At 45.3% G+C, this 27252-nt stretch overlaps 2 protein-coding genes across 3 annotated transcripts in view; both read right to left on the bottom strand.

The window, feature by feature from the left end:
• LOC126546185 (monocarboxylate transporter 5-like) overlaps window positions 1-27252 on the bottom strand; it is a 68622-nt gene that overhangs the window by 5659 nt on the left and 35711 nt on the right. Inside the window, exons 2-3 of one of the 2 annotated variants that reach the window (XM_050194329.2) lie at window positions 14658-14885; window positions 1181-1324 (exon numbers count right to left, since the gene is read on the bottom strand). In XM_050194329.2, coding sequence (XP_050050286.1) covers window positions 1181-1324; window positions 14658-14865 — 352 coding nt within the window. In that variant the 5' untranslated portion in view covers window positions 14866-14885. Of the gene's footprint in view, window positions 1-1180; window positions 1325-14657; window positions 16115-27252 lie in introns of those variants that run through there. The other variant, XM_050194330.3, reaches the window with a different exon arrangement.
• Window positions 16548-19457, bottom strand: LOC126546186 (uncharacterized). Its single transcript, XM_050194331.3, has one exon. It carries the CDS (start codon window positions 19306-19308, stop codon window positions 17698-17700), a length of 1611 nt encoding a protein of 536 aa, XP_050050288.1. The 5' UTR covers window positions 19309-19457; the 3' UTR covers window positions 16548-17697.

Below are 27252 nucleotides of genomic sequence, written 5' to 3'. Positions count from 1 at the left end.
CAGTAGTAAAATGCTCGAACCGGACGGAAGATTACTGCAAAAATGGCGTTCTCTGTGGCTATTATTGAGCGTTTGCCTTAGCACTGCCGCTTGTCGTGCTTGATTACGGGCAGCAAGGAGTGCGCTCGTCTAAATGAAGTCACTCTGGTTCGTTTAGCTAAAAAAAAATGCGCCAGTAAAAGGACACAGCGAAACACACAAATACAACGCAAATAAGCGTCAATTTTTGGATGTGAAATCTAAACTTCTTGGCAACGAAGTCAATAGGCGTCTGCTATCATCATGCGCACTTCTTGGTCAGGCAGGAATATACATGCTTATGTTACGCTGATTGACAACGAAATTCACATGGTGACGGCAGTTGTCTTTATTAGCATAACATGTCAAAGGCCTGTCTCTAGGGGATCGTTTCTGCTATGTCGTTTATTCTGCTAAGTTTCTAGGTGGAACGATAGTGAAAATAAAATTAAGAATAAGGGCAGCCCAATGCACAAAGACGACGCACCATTCTTCAACTATTTATTAAAATTCTTGTGAATCATGCTGTTTATATAGTAAGGTTAATGAAGAAGGAGATACCAAGCAACATAGCAAAATCAGGGGTCTGCAAGAAGTTTGGCATTATTCTCGCTGAGTTGATGTACAAACAAGCGTACGCGTTGCGAAACAACTCGGAAAAATAAACAAGTCATTGAACAATAATAAAAGCGTGGAGAAGCGTACAACCTGTTCATTGAAATTTGAAGATATCGTCTGCCTTAGCCAATTTTACTTCATGCAGTTGCATGTCCTTTCATTTTTAACACCCTCATCTGAGCCTGTTATACGTACACACTTTCGAGGCACCTATGAAGGTGCGAAATCGAAGCGGTGTTTCGCTCATGGGATATGCGACCATAATCCAGTTAGACGAATTCTGGACTCAGTTCCGACGTCCGAGAGGCCGAACTGAGTCCGTGATTTTGGTTTCTGCAACAAACTTACTGCTCCAGAATGTTCGAGCGCAATCGAGGACACGGAGCAAGCGAATGAGCACACGCAGAGCTTACTTAGTCCGTGTCCTCCATTGCGCACCAACTCACCGAACACGTCTCACCAGCAAAGGCAAACCTATAGGCTCGTCGCTTTACTGGTCCCGGTAAGTGAGGCTAATACTGTGCATCGAGATTTCCGTACTGACCGTAAAATATTCCCACAAGTACGACGATGACCACGATGTTTTCTGCAAAGAAGCAGCAGCTGACAGCGAGGCCTGTGGTGACGATTCCTGTTGTCACGATTGCCCTAACGGACAAAAATCTGCTCAGGGCGCCAGCAATGGGTCCTGTGGAGAAAGAAGCAAATAAAGCACGCGGAAGCCGCTTAAAACATGGCTGTAGCACATTCTGCAGGTATTAATTTCAACTCAATACAGCCCATCGCCACACCGTTAGTGATTGAAGTTGCAGATTTTTTGGAGATCGGTCGCCGACTAGTTAGCCGCAGGATAAAAAAACGCATCACAGCATGTTTAAAATTGGTAATATTTCTGACACAAGCAATATCAACCAACTGAAGAGGAACGGCTCATTAAGAGAGCAATTTCCGAAGCTGTAATCGGCACGTTCCTCATCGTCGAAAGCAAAACTAAAAATGATAAAAAAACGGCGCATTAAGGGAAACAACTTTAGCAAAAATATATAGCTTTCTTTGGAAGTGTTGTAAGCCTGTTGAAAGCTGACAAAGAAACGATTAGGTAGCGTACACGAAGCATAAATTTTCGCTAGCGCGGAGTTACTCCTTGTTTTGGATTTTGCACGAAAAATAGAAACTATAGAATATGTAACAAAATTCTGTCCCACGCACGCTTTGGAATCTATGTGAAGCAGATAACTTAAAGCGATGCAACTAACGGCCACGCGTACAAGTGTTTACTTGCACCATATGCGATATCTAATCTCATGCAACGACGGCTTCGACCGGAATATAGGGCGCAGACTCCTTTCCCAACCGTATCATCCCTGAAGAGAGCCGAACGCCGGGCCGGGGTATACGTGTGCGCATTTAATAACCAGTGGGTGCCCGGCGACGGTGGGAATCGAACCCACAACATCCCCGCAGCCGAGGCAGGCGCTCTACAACTACGCCAGGGCTGTTTGCTGGCGCGTGCATTCGGTGCACATGTAACCTGTCGTGATGGGCCGCCGTGTAGAGCACGCCAGACGTGCTCCTTGGATGAAGCCCAAACGTCCTGAACTGGGGTGACAGAAGGAGACCCCCGTTTTATTCTCGCGTCGCCTTGTATACACATCCGAGCACGACATAGCGTGATCAATGACAGACATCGCTGTGGACACTCGACGTGTCTGCCACGTGGCGTGGCACGTCAGATAGTAAATATGAAAGAGGACTCTCAGCACACAACCTTCGCATATACGTATATCCATAAATATTCTTGCTCACAAACGTTCTTCTGCCGAGTGTTCACGTTTTCGTTTCTAAACAACTGTCAGGCAGCCCCTTTTTTTCCGTTCTGCTTGTTAGAACACTATTCTGTCGTCTTGTGTGCCTAATCTGTGTCTAATTTTTGCAAGCTTTGTAATCAATTTTGTTTTTTAAGCCACCCTGCCTAATTTCCCAGTAAGGATTGAAGTAAAAATAAATAAATAAATAAATAAATAAATAAATAAATAAATAATTACGCCAACACACAAGGCAACCCTGCAGCCAAAGCCCAACCCGGGAAGGTAGGCAAACAAAGCGTATATAGCGTGAAACAGCGTTATGAGGCACGGCAGGAAACACGATGTTGCGCTTGATTATAAAAAAAAAATAATTTGTTCGTAAAATATCGATCTGGAATGGAGCAGCAGAAGCGCCTCTGCTTAAATCTGAGCGCTGCCAGCCACATCGCACACGCGCTATAAGGACGAGCGGAGTATCTCTGTCTCATTTGCGTTCGGTAGCATCCAAATACGTGTGACGGCTAAAGTTGCCGCTATACCACCACGCGTAGAGCAGAACACAACTTGGCTACCGACGACAGGAGCGTTCGCGAGCGACGAACAATTAGCGCGTGCGCACTCCGACAGCCCGTGAAAAGCAGGAACCATTGCGTGCATGTTGGTGCCTTCTCCTCTGTCTGCCGCGGACAAGGTCGCACGTGAAACGACCACGTTCTGGTTGCCCTTTTTCGCAAGGTCTCCAGCAAATCCCGCCGCAGCTCTGCACCACAAGGTGAATCCTCGCTCCGTCATTCTCGACAGACGCGCCCAGCGAGCCGCAGCCTGCGCCAGGAAAATCGTGCGTATACGTTTCTCGCGCGTGCTTTTACCGGGATAGAAGGGCGCTCATGTAAATGCGCGCCCAAGCCATACGGGGCGAATGGTTCGCGACAGATGGATTGCACAACGCGGAAACGGTCGGCTGCCGACTACCGGGAAAGCCACTCGGCAAACGGGCCGCCGCTTGGGCAATGGCTTTCCTCCGACGGTACTCCGAGCCGCTTTCTGGGCACACCTGCATGCGGGCACACGCTCAATTAGGGTTCTCAGCCGTGCGACTGACCAAGCGCTGCGCAGACACTCCAGCGTCCAAGTTACGCTCGGGAAGTTACAGTATGTCGCAAGCGCCTTGGATGCCTTGACGACCGCTTATCGAATAGCCTAGGATCACATCTCAGGAGAAAAACGAGAAAGAAAGAAAGCTAATAAATATCTGCGGTGACATATATTGGCATTCCTTGTAACGCATGTGTGCAAGCGCTATTTGTTCAGCTAAAAATTGTGTTACAAAGGTTGTTTATGCAAATGTTACTCTGGCACATTCTGGCAGAACAAATAGGAATTCTCTCATCTGTGTCGGCTATTATCCCACATTGAATGCTTTGATTTATAGGCTGATTGCATTTCTTTACTCGCCCTTTAAAAAGAGTATGGAAGAGTAGATGAGTGGTGCTGGAAATATTCAAAAATATTCGCGCCTTCGATACTGCTCCTTCAGTCCAGCTGAGGTAATTTTTTTTTTCTATTCTTCTGCGGAATAGTTCTGTGGTGGCTGTTGTCGTATACCTCGCAAAGAGCTACAACAAACAAAGAAGCAAGCAACATCATATCATAAAGAAATGTTTCCCATTCTTGCTTTCAGCTTTGCCTTCCGTTTGCCTAGCTATAACACTTAATTTCACTCATCTGTGCAGTGCTTCGTGCCTCGTTATAATCACATTATCGGTATATGTGGTTATCATTATGTTTGTCAGCATTGCACAGCATGTATATACATATAGGACGTCAAGGTCCTGTGCACGAGGGCTGCCGTACGAAGCTAAATTCATATACTGGAGTTTTGAAGTACTGGGTATAAAGTTTGACAGTTCGCTTCAGCTTTTCTTACTGGTTTCTTGGTTTCTTTTTTTGGTTTCACTCAAGTTTCGCAGATTCTTGATATTGTTTTTCCTTTGTTTTCTTTTTTTTTCCTTCTTTTCTTGCGCGCGTCTGATCTTTCGAAGCCGGGCGCATATACCTTGCGAAGCAACTAGTGGCCGCTCACGCCAGATATCGCCCAAGCGTGTCGTATACGCATGTATACGTATATACTGTGAACCGTTCCAGTGCGTAAACGCGGTGTGTGCTGGGACGGGGAAGTGCGCATGAAATTTTGCTGCAAGGGGATTTTGTTGCCTTTCGCCGCCACCTTGTTTCTTTCTTTTTCTTTTCTGTGTGCGTGTGTCTGATAAGTTGCGATGCTTTGTGGGCGCATCTATTACGCCGACTGCACGCAGCGCGTTCTCCAATGCGAGCGGATTCCGATCGTTCGGCGCAGCGACGAGAAGCCCTTCGCAATTTCCCGCCATGTCGTAAAGGAAATTGAGCGTTTTGTCTCCCGTGCGCAGTTGGGTGCCGTAAAGCTATTAACCATGACGGCAAAAGATAAACTGTGTTCTTGAAGGGGCGAAAAAAAAAATAAATAATAACAGTGTGGCTGTCGAACCCGCCTGCAACTTAACGAGACAGTGACATGTGGGCCGATTGTTTAGCTAAGCGCAATATTCTTCGAGCAACGTCGGCAGGTAGCAGCACAGTCACACATGCTTGCAAGCAGTTCTATATCCGCCGTGGTTGCTTAGTGGCTGTGGTGTTCGGCTGCTAATCACGAGGCTGCGAGATCAAATCCTGGCCACGGCGGCCGCATTTCGATGGGGACAGATTGCGAAAACACCCGTGTACTTAGACTTAGGTGCACGTCACGTTAAAGAACCCCTGGACGTCCAAATGATTCCGGAGTCCCCCACTATACGGCGTGCCTCATAATTAGATCGTCGTTCTGGCGCGTAAAACCCGATATTTTAATTTTAATTTTTTTTTGCAAGCAGTTCTGACGCCGTAATCACTGCGATTGATACATTAGGTGACAGAAACAAAGATAAACGCAACAGTCTGGTTGTAAGGTGCGCCGTTGGTATCTGCGACATTCACGAATAGTCATGGGATCGCGTGGATATACAGGGTGTCCCAGATAACTTTAGCCAGAGTTTAAAAATATGCCGATGCGCTCTAAGACGACGCGACCAAATGCATGCTGCTCACGCTATTTCTTGTATTTTGCTTAATTAGATAATTAGTCAAACTTAATTAACCAACTTCTGAAGCAACGAAGTTAGGCAAAAAATTTCATTTAGAAAGTTGTGAAGCGCTTTGCAAGACGTCCGATTAAACAGTTTCTGTCTATCTGTTCAGTATTAGTGTTTTTCCGCTTACTGTAGATACCCGCGAAATAAAAATAAAAAAAATACTACGTGACATGTCCGCTTGCGCGCCGTGATTTCAGCGCTGCCAAACGCTCCGCGTGCAAACGAACATATAACAATTCAACGGGGTGCGCTGTCGCTGCGTCTGCTTATCGCCATCACGAACCGCCGCGAGGGAAGCGCATCGGTGGCGTGAATCCCACAGCCAACGCCTGCGTCACTGCCCTGTCGCCTTTTAAGCAGCAGCACACCCTGCTAGTTACTATGTTCGTTTGTACGAGAAACGTTTGAGAGCGCTGCAATCACGACGCGCAAGCGGGCTTTTTTTTTTGTATTTCGCGGACATCTTCAATAAGCAGGAAAACACTAATACATAATAGATAGAAAATTAGCAATTGCTTAATCGGACGTTTTGCAAAAGCGCCCTACAACTTCCTGGCTGGAATTTTTTACCTAACATCGTTGCTTCCGAAGTTGGTTAATTAATAGACAAATTATGCGATTGAGCAGAATATAAAAAATAGGGTGATTTACTACGTGGAATAGTCAGCAACATGTATTTGGTTGCGTCGTCTTAGAGTGCAGGGAAATATTTTTAAACTTGGGCTAAATTTAGCTGGGACACCCTGTATAAACACACAACAGGTGAGCACGTGATGTCCCGGCCTCAATACCCGAGAACTCTAACTTGTCCGAAACAATGCGTGTACATGTACTACCTTTCGTGCTGCCTCTATATTCACTCTCATATCGCTCCGAAAAAGCTCAAGCCTTAGCCTCGCTGCTACACGAAGTATTACAAAGGAATTTTGATCGATCTTCGGACGTAACAGAAAACTGATGACCTGTCGGACGGGTCACTGTAGGAGACAAGAGCATAATACAATCGGGAAGTAATGTTGACAGTCTGATGTACTCGTAGTTATCTTCCTCACTGTGTTCTATTTTTTTCATTCAATAGTATTATTTTCTTTCATTTCTTCTACATTACAACATGGGAGAAGCAAGCCTCTGCCCCCCCCCCCCCCCCCCCAACCCCTCCCCACACACACTTTCATAAACTGTTGCCAAATTCAACATATTCCGCAGAATAAGGAAATCTCTTGATTCAATGATTATTATCCGCGACCTGCCCGACACGACTGACTACTCTGTTGGAGGTTTGCCACCCGTATAAAATATAACAATGTATGGTTTATTTACATGCCATTTTTTTGCTGTTTTTAAGGAAGTCCGCTATTGTCTTAGTATGCAAAGCAGTAAGCAAGCAGAAAATGATTTCTGCTTCGGAAACAAAGATAAAGAAAGAAAGCGAGACGTCATGCATAAGATAGCTGGCGAAGCGCTGGGATCACTTGTCTCTATATTTGGTCGTCCGCAACATAAGACTCTTTTCGGTGGCACAGTTGTAGTCTCTCATTACTTGCTGGGGCTCACGAAGGATGACGTATACTGGCGTACAACATATCTATTTTCTTTACTTTTTTTTTGCACAATACTCGACTAGTCAGATCTTACTATATGAATGAAAATCAGTTTGACGTCTGTATCCTTTAGCTGGCTTTGCTGCATTCAACTTGTTCTGGTTCATTTCTGCGTTCTGTTTCCACCCTCGTTCCTGTTTAACGTGCATGTGTTCCTTTTCGCAGTGACAACCATATGAAGGACACTTGCAGGGCTAGCTGGGTGTCACGCATATAATTACGTGACATTGCTTAAACACATTTTTTAAAAATGCAAGCGAGAGAAAGAGAAGCTCTGATGAGTGGAAAGGCGGAGAGGGCTGGCCGGAGGAGCGTGTCTCCGGCCTGCAACTCCACACGGCGGTAAATGGGAATGTGAAGACAAAGGAAAGTAGAGGAGCGGATGAGAGAACAAAAAATAATGGTGGAACAATGCGAAGAGCTGTGCACCTGCTGTCTCATGCAAAAAGCAATGAAATAGTCTTAGTGCCCACGGTATCGGAAATCGAGTCTGACCGATCGGAGTGGCAGTTCCCTAGCCACTGGACCATAACGCAGTGCCTCGTAACAGTGTCTCGACAATTCTAACGATTGCAACAACCAAGCCCCCTCCCCTCTCCTTCCAAGAAAAGCGGCCTATTGCATATTCATCGGGCCACATGGAAAGGCTATTTCTCGACAACAAAGAATGAGAATAAGAAGACCGCGGTGGTAAAAAATCGAAAGAGGAGAGGTGTGTGCACTGCGGCGCGTGCACTGTTTCAACAGTGCCCGTTGCAACACGAAATGCTGCCGAGGAAAAGGAAGGAGTAATTGGACGTGGGGGGTTCTCTGGAGTTGCGATAGCCATCGCTGTCACTGCTCCGTACTTCGAGAGAAACCGTTCTTATTGTTTTCATGTTGTTTACTATTATTGTGTGCGACGGGATACCTCAGCCGTGTTTTCCGTCACAATTGAGCCTCTATCTCTTTTTCAGAACTGCAGTTCCGTCTTGATAATAAGATCGCTGCGTCTTTCCGTGTTTTGAATCTGCATAGCTCCCCTACTATGCACGAACACACACTCAAGAACACAGCCACCGTAGGTGCGTGCGACACCGCCTGCGGTTGGCAGGGCTACCAGTTTTTTTGTCCACCAGTTTCGCTTCGGTAACTTCTGCTTATTTCCTCTTCTCGGCAACCCCCCCCCCCCCCTCCATTGTTGACTCGGCGAAGTAGTGATAGTGCGTTGGTATTCTCAGAAGTCTTCAATATATATATATATATATATATATATATATATATATATATATAAAGTGAGAGTCTGCTGAGATCCGGTACTTGAACAGGCCTTTGTAGGTTGAGGACGCACGTATGAAAAAAAACTATATATATATAAATATACAGAACACAATTCTAGTCATTCGGCTGGTCCCTTCGAAGAGGCGGACATTGCTAGCACGAGTAATCTGAATGTGCAATCGAATAATTAACAAAACATTAGCAATCAAGTTTTTAACTAATTAGCTTTTGCCACACACTGCAATTTAAATATTGTAGCCTGGGATTTTACAAGGCGGATCCACCTGGAACGAATTCTCAGGATGCCACCTGTTTCGAGGTATTAACATTGTAGGTTGAGGATGTGCGTCCTCAACCTACAAGTGCTTATATATATATATATATATATATATATATATATATATATATATATATATATAGCGAGAAGAAGCAGAGAAAGCGTAGCGAAAGTTATGTTGTTTTAATTGAAATGTAAAAATTATAAAGTAAAGGGAAATGAAGGTGGACGAAAAAGCAACTTGCCACCGGCGGTAGCCGCACCCACAATCTCCGCATTACGCGTGCGATGCTCTGCCTGATTGAGCTACTGCGACGGCTGTTCTCAACGTCCACCTTCTTGGGACCACGTGTTTCTGCGAGGACATTAAGCATTTTTTTTTAAAAACCACCTGTGGCAGATAGCACAATACTAGAACTTGAGCTGATCCCCTCGAAGAGGTGGACATTACTTGCACGAGTAACCGGAATGTGTAATCGAACAATTAACAAAAGTTCACTTCAGTTTTTACCTAATTACCTTGCGGACATTGTACTTTGCAAATTGCAGCCGGCGAAACTGCAAGGTATATCCCCTTGAAAAAGAATTCTGTGGATGAAACCATTTTCGAGATATGCGCACCATCAAGTTTGCGGTAAAAATGCACTGTTGTTCCTCTAAATTTTTCAACAAAACGCCGTTTTATGCATTAAAGCACTAAAGTAACTGAACCGCCAATATATTTCTTCACAAAGTTCAGGAGTTAATACCTGGAAACAGGTGTCATCCTGAGAATTCGTTCCAGGTGGATCCGCCTTGTAAACTCGCAGGCTACAATATTCAAATTGCAATGTGTGCCAAAAGGTAATTAGCTAAAAACCTAATTGGTAAAATTTTGTTAATTATTCGATTGCACATTCAGATTACTCGTGCACGCAATGTCAGACTCTTCGAGGGGACCAGCCCACGGACGGACTAGAATTGTGCTATCTGCCACAGGCGGTTTCGAAAAATTGCTTAACGCCTTCGCAGAAACACCTGGTATACTCGAGTGTGCCTGGGTACGAGGACAGTTGTCGCCGTGTACTGTTCTTTTATTTATTTATTTAGTATTTTTTGGGAGGGGAGCGAGTCTTTATTTTTGCTCGTGTGTCTTCCTGTCGTCTTCACGATCTTTAATACACTTTACACCCTTACGCCAGCACATGATAGCCAGCCGGCCTATCTGCTGGCTAATCTCCCTGCCTTTGCCTCCCGCCCTGCCTCCCTTATTCTTCTCCTCCTATGCAAGAAGTCCAGCACATTCGACGGCTGAACAGAGTCCCTTTCTTCACCACATTTTATTGAGCTTATAATGTGTAGTGCTGGAGGTCATAACGTATTGGCTGAAAGAAACGTGGGAGAAAAAGTGCGCACATAAGAGCCCATAGTCTACATAACGCAGGATATGAAAACGTGGTGTTTTCCGCTGTTCTGTGAAGGAACGCAGTAGCCACTGTCGATTGCGTACTGCAGCAGAACGACTTTCTGCTTCAGGAATGGGCAAGCAAACAGGTGGCCGAGGCAGACGAACTGTTATTGTAACGTTGCATTATTGTCCACATGAGCTCTTGCGATACAGTTATTTCTTAAGCGACAGTGCTACTGCGTCATAGAAATTCAACGTACATGATGTTTATTATTAATGCGTTCGTAAGGCAACATGCCATTAACTTTTATATGACACATTAGTATAACGTTACCGAAGTGTGTGTCGATAATACTATACAATACAATTTGCACATAACGTTCTGCAACATTACGTTCCATATTACTTGGACCTTTGCGTGAAAGCGCTGCTTCTAAGTTATAGACAGTTTCAGGCAAATACAAGCATGCTTGCGCATACCACATTCCAGAGTTTATTATTTCTTGTAAGCTGTGATGAGCCCTGCGGTAACAGAAATTTGCAAGTAAGTCTTTTACACAGCACTTGGCCTAACGCAATGTTATCTGCCTTAATCTTCATATTAGAACGCTTTGGCTGTGAGGAATTATGTGCTGACGCATGCAGGGCCGTTCCTAAAAAGGCACGCGCGTAAGCATCATCTAGGCTCGTGTCCTCTTCAATTTACACTGCGTGATTTTTTTTTTTTTTTTGGAAACGGATGTTCGAATAAAGCTTAAACGCTATGGTGACTTCTTTTCTGTACTACTGCGGACAATAGACGGGCAATCAGACATCGCAGTTTGCTAATTAAATACAATTAATTACCATTTAATTACTTAATTTAAGGCCCACATTGCAGTGACAGTCTTGCGGGTAGTCGCTGCACAACTTACGCAGCTTTAATGCAGCCGAGCCGCGTTGCTGAGGCACTGAGGACCATTTTTTCCTCTTGCTCCGCTCAGATTTGAAAACCGGGCGCACAAGGAACATTGGGAAGCCATGTCCTCGTGATGCTTCGCGCCTCGTTCCGTTTCTTTGAGCCAACGGGTTCACCGCCCGTTCACGTGCTTTATCACGCGAAGCGCATCTCGGTGCATCTGTCGGCGTGCGACCGTCGCTTGCGACACGAGCGCGCGACGACAGATCAGGTTCCTGAGCACTGCACGCGAAAGTCATCGCAGTGAGTGGACTGCTTTGCGTCACGACAACTTCAAGCATCACGTGGGCGTCGCGTCTTGCGCTCTCTGTGCGCCCAGTTGATCTCAAGAACGGCCCGCTTGCTTTCAATCGCGTTTTAAGTTTCCTGCGGCGCCCCTTGGCTATACCGCCATTTTGATACGGGCCTTGTAACAGTAATAAAAAAAATTAATTTTGGTCAATTATGAAGGAGCCTGCGGCTTTTACTCGCCCAAATAATGCGCTATACGGGACCAACAGTGAAGAAATGGTCCTTGAGTGGCCAAGTCTTAAAAAAAAAAAAAAAAATCACCCGGTTCGTAAAGACACACACATCAGACTTTACCAGATGTGCGTTATGAAAGAAAACAACTTAAGATACTATGGAAAGCGGGGGCAAAAAGAAACAGAGTCTAAATAGTTACGCGGGATACCGCTATAAGTGACTAACTATAGCACTCCAGGGAAAACAAGGGGAAGGCGGGAAGGGTGGAATTCAAGACGATGATCAAAACGAGAACAAGGTAAAAGCAGCAGCCAACGCCACTTGTCCAAACGTTGGCTCCTGCTTTTACCTTGTTCTCGTTTTGCTAACCATAGTACTTATGTGAATGGACTCAGTGTTACTGTGGTTTCGAGTTGACTTTTAGTTTTACTGCGTTTAGGCGATATCTCTATGTGAAAAAAGAAAGGGAGTTGCCGGCGCCAATTAAAGGTGACATCTCGTAAGCACTCCACAATAAAAGAAATGAAGTCTATCTTTACACGAGTGTATCATTACGCGGCTTGAACACAGCTTCCTAGAGTAGAACAATTACTCTTGGACCCTTTGTAGATTTTGGCGCCTTTTGCCAAGCTTAGCTCGTTAAATGTTAAGCATATATCCTATAATGATTGACCGCATGCAAATTATTACGTAATTTATCCACTGCACAGTTTTCCTATTTGGTTACGCTTAGTAGACGTGACGGAACGCCACATATAGAATGTTTACGGATGTCGCTATCGTGCGTCCACCGGCGTGAGGTATCTGTATCGGTGCGGTTGTTGTAACATCAAATGCTGGCAACGGTTCGCGTAGCTGGCTCGATTTGTTCGCTTACGATATTGCACCCCTCTTTCTCGCGAGGTTTAGTTAGCGTAAAGATTCGCTTAGGTCTCGGTTCGCCAGTTTGTCTTCTGAAAACCAGAAAGGAAGAAAAAGAAATTGATGGCATTCGTATGCTGTGCAGCATCTGCACGTTTACCACCTTTTAACCCTCGTCGGTGCAAATGTTCCTTATAGAGGTTTGAAAAATAGATCATCTGCCCCGCTCGGCTAGCTAAACAAGGCTGGTTCGAAGGCAATATCGTATCTGTTTGGATATCTTAACAAACTCGTTCACGCTTGGCTAAACGCCAATCAGTTTGCTGTATTATATTGTTTAATGCTCCTCGCGTTCTGTGCGCTGCCCTCTAGAGTCTCTCTCTAATTTCCTTTTCTCGGCCCGCCTGTTGACAGGGCGAAGTAGTCGTAGTCTGGTGGCCTTTTCAGAGAACGCCTTCGATGTTTTTGCGACCGGCCTACTGATATCCATATTTGCTCCTATTAAGAATAGCAAAAGAATATATTAAAACGACAATTTGCCGAGGTAAGGCTACGTCAAATTACACACACGTATACGATGTGGTCGCGAGCGCAAGCGCTGTGCACCGTGGTTGCTGGCCACGGAAACGTGACACTCTGTTTGTTCGGTGGTGAGTTATAGGTTCATATCTGCGATGCCTTCCAAGTAATACTTACGTCATATGTTGAGACAAAAAGTATGGGACATAATGTTGCATCCGATTACATTGCACACACCGATATAATTATTTCATATGCGACGCAATATTTTTCATCGCAAAGGCTAGCAGTCAGAGAAGTCTCTCTATCCTTCGTAACGTTGCCTGCTATGTATGAAACGGAGTACGCGCATATTTTATTTTTAGGTAATTTTTTATGTCGATGTACCATAGGCTCTACTCTGGCCCATGAATGACTGGATTCATAACAAAAGCATCACCAAGAGTTAGTATAGTAGACACCGTCACAGTTCCAAAAAACCAGAAAGAACAGGCACTGATAAATCAGAATCACACTATCAAAGCGCAAAATAAATGTGTTACGCAATTACCTATACTACCATCAGTGGACATACACGACGATGATGTAATGATTGTTGTAAAAGTTCTACATAACACTAGAAAACGTGGTCGTAGTTATTAGCAAACGACAAACTCAAGAAATGTCTTCAAGCGCTTGGAGAAAATTTTGCGTTTCAGAAGCTGATATTGAAATAAAATTTCAATCGGAAATGCTCCGCCAGAAAACAGTGAGCTTAAATGTATTCTTCCTGGCAAAAATTGGTTTTAGCGCATGCTCCTGTGCGTGTTGTTGGGACCAGGTTAGCTTATCCCACCGCTGTTATACAGTTGTGACCCAGGGTAACGTATCCCACCGTGGTCAACAAGTTCTTGCGACTCGGTGTGCGAGCGGCATTACGGTTTCGTGGCCGGTTTTGTGCCAGGAGCCGGGCGATCGAGAGGTCCGGGGCGACGTTGAAGAGATGAGAAAAAGGGTTTGTATACAAATTCACATGATGAGAGTTTACATGTACTAGCACGAGTTCGAGTACTAGCACAAGTTCGAGTACTATTACGAGCATGAGTAGGAGTCGGAGCAACCGTACGACTAGGAGCACCAATACTAGTCGGATCACACTCCCACAGCACTCAAGTTCCATTTTTTATGCACTTCTTTTCGGCCTTTCTCTCACACTCAACTTAGCCAAACGCTCCGACTTCTTGGTTTAGAGACGGGTGCCGCCAAAATGTTCAGCATTGGCGGTCCCCGTGGCAGTTCCCCAGAGGGTCTCTTCTAGCTCCTCTGGACAAGGCCGTGTGGCACGCCAATGCATTTCGCTGCTTAAGGATGGGCATCTTGAATTGGCACTTGCGCCTTCTTGAACAAAAGGCGGTGCTTTATTCTACAGTTGCCACGTTAGCGCTCAAACTACAAGATAAAATTTTCGTTAGTGAATTTTAGTTCATTAGGTTGGCGATTATCCCGTACCATTGAGTTACTGATATCAGCCGCCGCTGGCATTTCGTTTCCTAACACATACGTTCACCTCTCGATAACAGGCCTCGAAGCTAAAAAAAAAAAAAAAGGAAAAAGAAGAGAACGTCCACCGTCTCCCCTGCACCGCCGTCAAGCGCTCTTGCAACATCTTCGCGCATGCAGGTGTTGCGTGGGAGACAGAAGAGAGCGCGAAGAGCATCGACAGCAACGAGGAGTGCGCTCACCTGTCATGCAGAGCGTGGCCCCTGCGAGGCTGAAGGGCCACGAAGCCTGCTCGTGGCTGCACTGGTAGGTGCGCACCATGGCCACGTAGAGCACGCCGCTGGCGCGAAGTAAGCCCAGCACGAACATGTTGATCCAGAAGACAGCCGCCACGACGATCAGACCGTGTATCTGCCTCGCACGCACCGCGGGCTTGCGCGACAGACCCATGGCTGCTGTTCCGGCTGGCGCTGCAGCAAGCGAGATGGAGAAACGCTGCCTTCTAGGCCCCGTCGGACCAATGGATCGCACCGCGTAGCGGGCGCCGCTTCAGTGCGACGAGGTCCGCGGCGGATGATGCGCGCTCTGTGCCGACTTCGCTGCGCCGGGCGATGATGGGGGATGTGATCGCCGCCACAAGGAGAAAGCTTCAACTGACGGTCGCTCGCGCGCGCGCTCCCCCACCCCTTCGCAGCTGCCTCTCTGCCTGCCGCGAGACCCGCGGACCGAAGTTCCTCTCAGTTCTCGTTCTATTTTATTTGTTTTTTCTCAAAGTCGGGCTCTCCTCTCCTACGACAAAAGCCGTCGCCTGGCTCACCTGGTGAGAGGGAAGGAGGAACGGAGAAGAGGTGCCGCGCCCTCTGAGGATTATTCTTTTTTATGAACGAACGGAAGCTTTCGCAATCAAATGTCAGCTCGAACAAATAGGGCCACCGCTGCAGCGCCCAAACACCGCCTCCAACCTTGCTTCTCTCACTCTCCCTTTGGGACGTTGCATCAGTAGTGACGCTGGCTTGATCACGGCGATATGGACGACTGCGCTGTTGCTGTGCGTGCGTGCGCGCGGCTGTGTATGGGTGCGCCGGCCATTAACGCGCCAGAAATACTAATCGTCGACATGCCGAGATAAAAGTGGCTGAGATTTCGCGCTGCGAAGGCAGTCTGTAATAGCACACCGCAACACGTTAGCCACAGAATCTTATTGCAGCTCAAGGAGATGGCGGCTGTAGACAAGGTTGCCATAACAACGGCGACTGGAAGCCGAAGATCTCAAGTTTTACAAGCTACATTTTGAAAAAAAAAAAAATAGTGCAGAGGCATTTAGGACTGCATAAGTGTGGGTACGCGAAATCATTGAAAGTCCCTTTGGCAAAATGTTTTTTTCCGCGCGTTCCTTGTCCGTGCAAGCTCTCGCTTGCGTTCTAACTGCGCCTCGGTAAGGCGGAGTGAGAACGCGCCAAGCGTCTCAACGCGCTCTCTTGTCCGCGAGGAGTTCGTAACTCGAAGGACCGCTCAGCGGCGTTCAGTTGGACATTAGTGCTTGTTTTATTTTATGCACTCGCTTCATACACTCGCGACGCGGAGCCACCGCCACCTCCCCATTGGCTGCGTGGTCACGTGCCGTATGGCGCACGTACTAGGCCACACCTTTAGTCAGCCACAGCCCCCCGGTGCGTCGGGGAAGCGGGCTCATCTCGCACCCCGGAGGCGCCGGTTCGATTCCCACCCGGACCGGAATTTCCAAATTAGGGACCTCCCTGAGAAAACTGACGTCAATCAGAGTATTTTTGACGCGTTTTACTCTTTGCGCCATCGGTCGTTTTTGTACCATCGCTGGGTAATGACGCCGACAACGACGGATTTTCCCGTAATGGGGCGGCATATAATGGTTTCGCATTGAATATATATATATATATATATATATATATATATATATATATATATATATATATATGGGCATGTTCAGATAAGAACGGTAATCGAGGTCCCATGACCATTTTTTGTTTTCAATGAAATTTTTATATCTGGTGGGCAAATGTGTCCACACAAAGGAATAAACCTTAGTTTTGCAAGGAACTTCGTAGTTTTCTCGGAAAAAAATTCGTATGTCACAAGAGGTGGAGAACGTCATTTTTGCCACTTCGCAAAGTTGCAAGTTTGGAGCCTCACTGCATGCACAATAAATTTTTTCCGCACATAATTATTTTTTCGTTACCTCTTCGTAACATGTACTATACGAATAAATAAAAAAACAATTTTTCGCTGTGTCAATGTTCTAAATAAAAAATCGCAAACTTCGCTTCCGGAGCTATTTGGTGCAAAAAAGGCACTTTTCAGGGCAGCCTCAGGGCAAGATGCGTAAATATCTCCACACTTAATCTTTTTCTCAGTATTTTACGGCTACTTTTACTCACTTTAGGCAAGTTTTGTAGTTTTACACTTGACAGATATTTTTAAATATGGCCTCAAATTTGGCCGAAGATCAAAAACGTCAAAAAAGTGACAACTTTGACTTCGATTAAAAAAAAAAAACATCATCGTCGAATTTCATTAAAAGTTGCCTGAATAATCCTCAATAATCGTTTATTCTAAGGTACCAAAAAGGTGTTGCATTGTATTGTTTTAAAGTATAAAAATGAATACAAAACTGAGTTCATGTTTTTGTTATCTAGAATTGCTTTTTACTGACTCTTAGAAATAGTAACTCTCAGAAATTTGTTTTAGCACTCACTGAACTTGGTTACATTTGATTTACCACAATATCCGAACGATCCTCAATGTTTCTAGAGCTTCTACTGGCTTGTTAGCGGCGTTCTTGATGCGTCAAAATGGGAATAGATTCGCGATTTCACCTGATGTCTCAAGAACTTGTTGGTGGCGGTCAAACGTTTTTTGTATTGCCTAATTTATCATCCTAAGTTACATTGGTATGTAATCGATTCTTTAAAAATATTAGATCATTTATCGGTGCTTAGAAAAGTTTTTATATATAAAAATGAATATTAATGTTTTTCTTAAGCCGGCGTGTCCGCACCTGCATCTGTTTACCTCTGTGTTCAATGGTTCTACAGGGCACTGTCAGGAGACAAAACGTCGTCTTCTGAGGAGGACAATTTATCTGCAAGCTTTTTAATCAGCAGGAGTTTAATCGGGACACATTTTACAAATGGTATGCCGCTTTATCTGCAGATTTCAATTCAGAAAATCGTAACAAGAAATAAACGGCAGCAGTTGACTTCGGTATGCGCACAGTATATTGTCCAGCCCGAAGCACAAACCAGATCACAGTCTCTTCCATTGCGCAGCAGCGGTGGAGGCCACGTAGGATGCACTGCCTTTATTTGATTGAACGTACTTCCACATGTGGAGCGTCTGAACTCCAGGCACTTTCTTTGCCGTTTTCCATTCTTCCTTCTTCATTTCGCGAAAGTCTGCAAGCTCCCTTTGTGGGAGCTCCAGAATGGTGATGTTCTTTAGCGTTCCTTGAATTGCGTCCACGAAGCCGCTGGCTGTTTGTATGGCCTCACTTGTAGGCTTCCGCAAGTTGTGGTGTGATGCTCGATGTTTCACAAGCCCACCAACGCCGTCGCAAGCATTTTTGCCATGTCCAGTGGCCGAAAACATCCATTTCGTCTCTTGACATTCACTGCGTTGTAGCTCATGAAACTGATATTTATTCTTGAAGTGAGCGGGAGCCCCGTCGCTCACATGTGTTACCTTAGTGTAGATTGGCGCGTTGTCTTCCAGGTGTGCTTTGATTTTCGACAGAGCCAAACATGCATGAGCTGAATCATGAGACATATCGTCGGAAATAACGGCGTAGTTCCGAGTCGATTTTCTTGACGTGACAACGCAGGTAAACACAGTGACCTGCTTCTTCTGCCAATGGTACGCTTGTACTGCGTCTGGAAGCACAACTGTCCAGTTTTCGGCGAAATCAAAATGCAAAACAATTGCACCTCTCTCGCAGCTCTGTTTTTCTTCATGTATTGCTTTTGCTTGCACAGATCTGATATAGTTGTGGGGAATCCATTTCATGGTCATTCTTAGAAATTCTCTCATAAATGATAAAGCGGTCAGAGTTTTTTTAACTAGCTCACCGTATTCCCATGAAGCAATCAACACCTCGTCCTCGCTGCTCATATCAAAATTTTCCAAAGTGAAAATGTCATCTTGCGGACAGTGCTCACAATTGCTGAGGAAACATGACGCAGTAGGTTCCTGGCATACGCAGATACTCTGCATATCATCGGGAGAAAGCGACCTTCCGGAGGCGTTCTGCAGTCCCACGAGGCACAACTGAAAGTTTGCACAGCACACGCAAACACACACTTGCCACTGTGGCGAGCATTTCACCCACTTAGGACGCAAGGATATGAATTTCGTGAGGCCAACCTGGGAGGCAGGGTGAGCTTGCTTGTAGAGGCGGAATGCTTCTCGCAAGGACCGCGTCATGAACCGTTTAGGTACCCATTCCTTCTCTCCCTCCTTTTCGATTCTCACAACATCCTTTTTGTTCGGTGTCTGTCTAGAGCAATCGAGTTCATCCATGGTGTAATATTCTAAAATGGTGGTAATGTCTTCGTGTTGTAGCTTACATCTTGTATATCGCTCCTGTGTTGACCATACGCCTTCTTCATCCACCATCTTCTTCGATTTTTGAATAACGTACCTCGTTGCCTCTGGAATAACTTCCTGCACATATTTCACGGTTAGGTTGCGTGGTAGCAGTGTCAGCAGCTGGCAACGCTCTTGAAAGGACGTACACCTATTGTAGGCAGCATGTAGGTTGTCTTCCCAGCTGCTGCATTGCGCACACTTTTCTTGTGACGCACGCGAAGTCTCTGGGATATTATATGCTGCCTGTATCCCTGATCGTATTTTCGTCACCATAGCTCTTGCCACCTCTTCCTGCTTTCGCTTTGCATAGGAAAGTCTGAGGCGTTTTTTTAGAGCGCTCGGTGGCTTTAGGGGCGAGATTTCGGAGGTAAGGCTGACACTGGAGTTTAAATTTTCTACGATTTCTTCTCCAGGCCGAAATTCTTCGACTTCGAATGTTTCGGTTTGCTCTGCCTGCATATTATCTATGTCTTCCTTGAACCGACGGTAACAATTCTGACAGATGAAGTCACTTTCTTGTACTCGGAGAGCTTCTTCGGGTAGCAGGACTTTTTTGAGAGCAGCGACATTGAGGGTCTTTACACTGCGAAAATTACGTCCTTTTTCAATTCTCTGTTTGTGCCTTTTTGAGTAGTCGGCGCAAAACGTTCGCCGCGGAAATCTCTTCATGAATGCAAAAGCTCACCGCTTCCGAAGATTATCGTGGGACAGAAGAGCAGGTGATGGATGCAGGGCCCAGGGCTGCTTTTCCAAAAAAAGGAGATGGACAGATGGATAGACTTTTAACACAGGCTGCCCGCCGTCGACACTGACGCTGGTTCGGTCTGGCGTACGAGCTGAGACTGAGATACCAAGTATGCTTGTCGTGGGAGCCTCCGAGCGCAGAGAAACCACGTGAGTACAGAAAACGACCCCACCGTCTACCAGGCCTGCAAAACGACACGCGAAACTCGAGATCCGGACTACATCCGCTCATCGGGCCTGTCTCGGTCGAAGGTCCAAGGCTGAGGTATAACTGCCAGGCGTTCGGTGCGTTGCGATGGAAAGATGATAGCGGCGGCTAAAGCCTCGGTGCGACGGCGGCACACATGGTGCTATGAAATTCGGGGTCGCGCCCGGCGTTATATAGCTATAGGAGCGGCTGCCAAGCGCGGTTCATCCATGAAGCGGCGGCAGCTCGTTAAAGGCATCTTGAGAGTAGCGACGGGTGCAATAAATGTTTGCATAAACAACCACTAACCACACGTCACTCCAAGATAACGTTCTCAGATATGCTTACAGTAATTTAAGTCCCACTGTTAGAAGAGTACGAAAGCGAATAGGAGCTTTAGACCTTTGATTGTAAGAGAAAAAAACACTTAAAAATTACACTTATGAACTCAGCAACTGTAGCGTTTAAAATTTACCCACAAAAAGACAATACTAAATCCAGCTTCTCACGATAGCGCATCCTAAGAGAAAATACTGAGCAATCGTAGGGATTGAAATCATGAACTCAGTTTTGTATTAGTTTTCATACTTTAAAACAATATAATGCAACACCTTTTTGGTACCTTAGAATAAACGATTATTGGGGATTATTCAGGCAACTTTTAATGAAATTCGACGATGATGTTTTTTTTTTTAATCGAAGTCAAAGTTGTCACTTTTTTGACGTTTTTGATCTTCGGCCAAATTTGAGGCCATATTGAAAAATATCTGTCAAGTGTAAAACTACAAAACTTGCCTAAAGTGAGTAAAAGTAGCTGGAAAATACTGAGAAAAAGATTAAGTGTGGAGATATTTACGCATCTTGCCCTGAGGCTGCCCTGAAAAGTGCCTTTTTTGCACCAAATAGCTCCGGAAGCGAAGTTTGCGATTTTTTATTTAGAACATTGACACAGCAAAAAATTTTTTTTTATTTGTTCGTATAGTACATGTTGCGAAGAGGTAACAAAAAAAATAATTATGTGCGGAAAAAATTTATTGTGCATGCAGTGAGGCTCCAAACTTGCAACTTTGCGAAGTGGCAAAAACGACGTTCTCCACCTCTTGTGACATACGATTTTTTTCCGAGAAAACTACGAAGTTCCTTGCAAAACTAAGGTTCATTCCTTTGTGTGGACACATTTGCCCATCAGATATAAAAATTTCATTGAAAACAAAAAATGGTCATGGGACCTCGATTACCGTTCTTATCTGAACATGCCCATATATATATATATATATATATATATATATATATATGTTCAGTGGCCCGTGGCTCTGTGGCGACACTGGAAACTCTCTTGGCCAATGTGAGGTCTACACACGACCGGTGGCGCATCGTGGGCACACTGATATTTGTGTAGCACTGAATGCCGAGCCTTTCCAAGAGAAACGCCACGAACCACTTTCCGTCTGGCCGAGACAAGTCTATGTTGAAATCACCCACAATGACGATGGGAGTGGAGTAGGTAGGGGTGATCCAACGAAAGGTGCATACGCTTGGCGTTTGCAGCGCGATCTTTGTCCGTATTACGTGCCCGCCTGCTGTCGCCGCGCACATTCCCGCTTCTCTCCACGACGGTGTTCTTCGTAGGAGCGCTGTTCTTCCGCAATCCTCACCGCGCGCGGCCTACCCACGGCACGGATGGGAGGGAACTGAGATAAGGTTACGTTGTTTGCCGATAGAGCCCGTGATGTCGAACCACAGTGTCTATTTCGGTCTTACTTTTTTTATTACGATATTTTTTTTATCACAATACGTTTTGACACTTCTCGCGATTAAACGCAGCTGAGGCAAACCCGGTGATACGCTTTTGCTTTATGCTTTAGCTCTTTTTGCTCTGGGATCGCCGCCATCGTTTTTGCCTACGCACACAGACCGCCAGAATCTAGCGTATCACAGCTACGTAGTAGAGAAGTGCTGTGTTTTGCCCATCTTCAGACACACCGCATTCGTTCAGCAGCCGCTATTCGTTGCACATGACTCCTTCACAAGGATATAGTTATCACCGTCCTTTGGTTAAGCGAAGAGGGCATGGGAAATTTGTCTACGATAGTTGCCTTAAAAATGCGACACGCCCACACGCGGGCGCGCGCGCAGAGGCAGAGAGAGAAAGAGAGAGAATGGTACTTTAAAATTTAGCAAATATAGAAAAATATAGGAGGCTAAAAATTAACGAAAATTGTACGTTATGAATTTAGAAAATAATAGCAAAGGAAAATAATAGCAACCATTTTATACCGAAACTGTACAATTGTTTAACTTCACAGACCACGACATGCCGAAGCAACAACGCGAACAACCTCCGATTTCCGTGGTACGTGAGGGGGAACTTAGCAGGCGCTTGAAATGCGCCGCGATGGGAACGGCAAGGTAGAGAGAGTAGGCAGGGAGAGGAATGGCGAGGCTCGTTACATAAACGTGATGTTGGCTCTCGGCTTCAACACTGAAGAACGAAGGGAAGGCATGTTCATTGCGGGCGTTTGTCGAGGAAATGGGCGAGAGTTGTTTTGCGGGGAGGGTATATAGCTATCCTTCTCGTGCTATCGCCGCGCAATGTTTCTATTTGCTTGTCTCTGCTAGTAATAAACGGTTTCGAAAAAAAAAAAAATCTTGCGATAGTACGCTGCCAAGGCAGTGCTTCACAACTTACAGTGCACACAGGAAAAAAGAAAAAAAAAACTTACGCGGATTCCACGCATCGTGGCAATCGATGTTACGTGAAGAACTTTGCAAGTAGCTGGCTTTACAGCGCCGTCTGGTTTTCTGCAAAGCGTTGCCGGACGGACGATCATGGTTGCGTAGAGTGAGCAACTGTGTGTGTGACGGAAGGCGACGACGACGGTGACGACGATATAGTATATATGACGGCGACAGCATGATGACTATTTTGTTGCACTCCGACGAAGAAATCTTATGGCGTTGGGCCGAACAGGTCACGACACGAACCTTACGAAATATTTGTTTATTCACTTCACCATTCACAAGCTATCCGAAGTACAACCACAAATCAGGCGGATGCACAGTGTGAGACATGAACGCAGCGATGCCATGATGCCATGATGGGAAGAATAGCGATGAGAGGAGGAGAGATGCAAGGAAAGGCACGGAAGTTAACAAGACGCGGGTCCGGTTTGCTGCCCTGCACTGGGAGAGAGGGGATAATGAGTTGAAAAGAGGGGACGAGAGAGCACTATAGTTGCGCGCACACCTCCACGAACGCGCAGCAACTCTATAAACGATTGCGGGGACCTATCGAGGTATGCTGTAGTAACGCCCTCGCTGCTTTCTGCACCAGCAACCCGCATGACCATAGTCAAGAATCTTCGGTTCCGAAACGGTCTCGAGTCCAGCCGGTTAACTTAGCCACACACACACACACACACGCACACACACATATATATACATACACACACATATACATACATATATATACATACATATATATATATATATATACATATATATATATATATATATATATATATATATATATATATATATATATATATATATATATACACACACACACACTTAAGCATTCTATACCCATTGAATCACAGTGGCACATACCAATTCTGGAGTATTGGTCTAAATGCACATGCCCAGTGGCTCAAGAAAGAGGCAGCCCAAATATAAGAAATTTATGAAAATCAGAGGCCGTTGAATATGGTGCCCTGTTCTATGAAGAGCTTTGTGTGTTATAGGACAAATATGTGCCGACATTATAGCTACATATTTTATGCCTTTATTTATTGTTTCATTACGCAGAACAGATATTTACGCGCTCGAACTACGTCGGTCAAAATTTCGTCCTGTATATGCTTGAGCAACTGGTGACAGACGCCCAGTTGCCCAAGAATTGTGTAGCTCAAATAGTATAAGAAATCAAAGGAGGAGTTGAAAATGATGCGCTGTTACATTAGGAGGTTTGTGTGCTTTGGAGATAAGTATGAGCCGACATTATACAGGTTTGACGTTGTGATTTATTATTTCATTACGCAGATTTGCACTCACTGGCACTGCTCAGTCGATTGGAATTAAACCATATACTACCCATGGCCCGCCGTATACGAAGAAACTCGGTGATCGATCCCAATAACACTTTGCATGTTTCAGCTGGGCATGGCGAGGGGCCCTCAAAGTGAGCGGTATCTGTGTATGCTAGCGATATGGGTAAATTCTTCCAGTTGTTAATTGCTTTTGCAAGGAATGAATGTAGGTCTGTGTGCGAATGTGTAAGAGTGGGGAACCTTAATATTTCGTGGGTGGTGTGTGCGCAAAGAAGTATCTGTTTCTGGGTATAACCAGTAATGACTAAGGGATATAGTTATGATGATGTATCATACATCCCGTATAAAAGGCAGATGCAGAATTGTTTCCTTCGTGTAGCCAGCGGCGTAGGATTTAAATTGGATTTCATGAGGCTTCCGCTCGCTGTACGGTGATATTTAGGACAAACCGTGTAGAGCTAGCGATTCGGTACTGCTTCTACAGCGTGAACTTACGCAACTTGATTAGCAGGCACATTGTAGATGCCTATTCGAATAGTGGTCGAATGAATGCGGCGTGGAATAATGATTTCACCGATGGTGGCGCAACGTAGAGATTCTCGCGAATGTGTCTCTATAGCGTGCGGCTAACTTTATACCTTTTCTACTGAATGCGCATTGTGCATGTTTGATTGCTGATCATATGGACACCAGGGCCGAGATAATGTACAGTAATAGTTTTATTCCGACTCTTCTTTTTCGTGTTTCCTCAGCGGTCCGAGCGGCGCATCACCTATATTGTCAAGAGTTGCCCAGTCATGAGCGGTGAATGATAAGAAAACAAAACTGAAGCGTCTGAGAGTAATTGTTACATAATACCGGCCCGAGATATTCGTACCGCGTCACATTCTAAAGGATGGTTGGGAACGGGAGATCCGGGATCGGGAAATGAAAGGGAGGTCTCGGTATGTTTTCACTTACAGACAGTAAGCCAAAGACGATGCCAGACAAATTTTGCTAAAGTCAGATTCAAGACAAGAAATATCAGACATTCATCATCATGCGTCTCGACGCGATGAGGCTCATCGCGCCGTACTTGCTTTTCTATGATTAACTAACTTAGGTTCACGTTTGTAGCGTCGATACGATTTCTTCAATTTACCATTCTGTTGTTGCGTGACCTTCAATGACCGGCCCTACTGTGTGTGATCTGTATTATGGGTTCTACTTTATTCTTTTAGATTTGTCCTGTTGCTCTTTCTTTCCTCCCCTCCTTCCTTTCATTTCTGTGTTGCTGTCACCTCCCTTCTGAAGAGTAGGCAGGCGTTGTGGCCCTTTCGGTGGCAGTTGCCGGCCTGCTCCTCGCTTTTCCTTTCCTGTTGAATGTATATGTGTTTTCAAAACAAAGAATAATAATAATACACAGCCGTCGACAAACAACTTTGTGAGGTAATTTTGTCGAATGTCGTTAACGTATATCAGAAATGGAATTCAAATAATAAGGGACCGATCATTGAACCTTGGAGAAAACCAGAGTTTAATAAGGCTGTAGGACAGTTAATGTCGTTAGCTGCAATGAATTGAACTCGACAGGTTAAAATTCATGACTCCAGATAAAAATACCATGATCAAAGCTTCGTATGTATATAGTATGCAAAGAGTAACTAAGTTTATCGAACGCTGCAGAAGTCGAAAATGAAGCACCCAATCGAAAAGTCGGAGTCGGGATAGCCGTACATGTCACTTGCAAAGCAATGATGCTGAGGGCCACAAGAAAAAAAAACATGAAATCCACGTTGAAATGGTCTTAAGAAAATGTTTATTTGTTTCAAGAAAGTTCACCAGATGCATAAAGTTACATGCTTCATAATTTTCCAGGGGACAGGTGTAAGAGAAATTGGTCTGTGCTGTAAACGGTCGTAATAACGCAAGCACACACATGCACGTACACCAATGAATTTGCATTGCTTCGAGGTTTGCACCTATTCTGAGCGACACGCTACTGCTTTAAATAAGCTGTAAGAACAACACAATTTCGGCAAGGTGATATACATTGCAGTTGGCCTTACTAAAGGTGTTGTAGATCAGGCTGTTCAGCATAATTTGGATGGGCTGGAACTTAAGGTTTTTGGTTACTAGGACTACTTGATTGTTTTTATGGCAATGAATGTTTTTTTTTCTAGCAACGTGGTTCATGTAATTAAGGTGTTTAGGGAGTGTTGTCTGAGGCTGAAGTTCAGATTCGAGCATCAAAAGGAGGATAAGTTAGTTTTCTTTTTTTTTTATATATCCACTTCAAATTCTGTATTGATCATGTGTGCCCTTCTAGAAACCTCGGTCTGGGAAGCCCTTTTCGAATCTGACCTCTGGTTATACGAAAGTGACAAAAAATGGCACACATTAAAGAAAATTACACCCTCCCGGACGGATTGGTTATCAAACACCTTTTTCTCACGCTCACTTTTTCTTAATCGTCTTATGATAGGTGTACTCGTTAGCAGAACAACCTTGGTGCAGGATTACTGCGTTTTTTTGTCATTATTTGGAGGTGCTAAAAGGGTGTATGTGCGAAACATACACATTACGGAGTTTAAGAGTGCTGTGGCACTTGAACTTTTTGCGCAAGTAACAATCCGTACGAGCTACTTTCGGTGGTTTGAGCCAAGTCATTGCTTGATAACGTCATATGGTCATAGTAGCCTGCGGATGTCATCCTGCTGCTTCATGTGAATGGCGTCCACAGTGGTGAAGCGGGGAGAGTGTTTTTTTTTATTGCAACTATATGGACACTCCAGGCGCATTTTTGCCGTCGGCGTCACCGTCGCCGTGATGTTCTATATAAAGTACAAGGGCGATAACACCGTCACCGCTTGCCGTTTGCTGTGTGTGCGAGTGAAAGCGTGCGAGGGTGAGCCGACGATCACGGCTCAACCTCGCACGCGCTAGGCAGGAAGCTACAGCGTATGGTACGGCTGCGGGCGGTCGCGCTGGCTTTATCTTGAAAGCGATCTGCTTTGGGGGCGGAGTCTAGCCTGGCCGACGGCTCGTAGCTTTGCGTGTGCTGCGTTCTCGCCGCTCAGTTTGCGTTGAAGCGATAGACAGCACGAAGGTCACTTTGCTTGCTGCTGCCGCCGCGCTTCCTCACGCGGGCGTTTTGACAGCGAGTGTCCGTGGTCATCGAGTGTGATATGTGCATGTTTGCCTGTGCGCGATGAGACCCTGCTTGTTACTTTAGCTGGTAAGCGAGTGTTTACAATT

This window comes from Dermacentor andersoni, chromosome 1 (genome assembly GCF_023375885.2).
Source record: "Dermacentor andersoni chromosome 1, qqDerAnde1_hic_scaffold, whole genome shotgun sequence".
Classification (NCBI taxonomy): Eukaryota; Metazoa; Arthropoda; class Arachnida; order Ixodida; family Ixodidae; genus Dermacentor; species Dermacentor andersoni.
The sequence above is the reverse complement of the archived record's forward strand: the minus strand, read 5'-3'. Positions and strand labels throughout refer to the sequence as shown.

Excerpts from the sequence above, each read along its gene's own strand:
- LOC126546186 (XM_050194331.3), bottom strand. The coding sequence starts at position 19,308 with ATGGTGACGAAAATACGATCAGGGATACAGGCAGCATATAATATCCCA.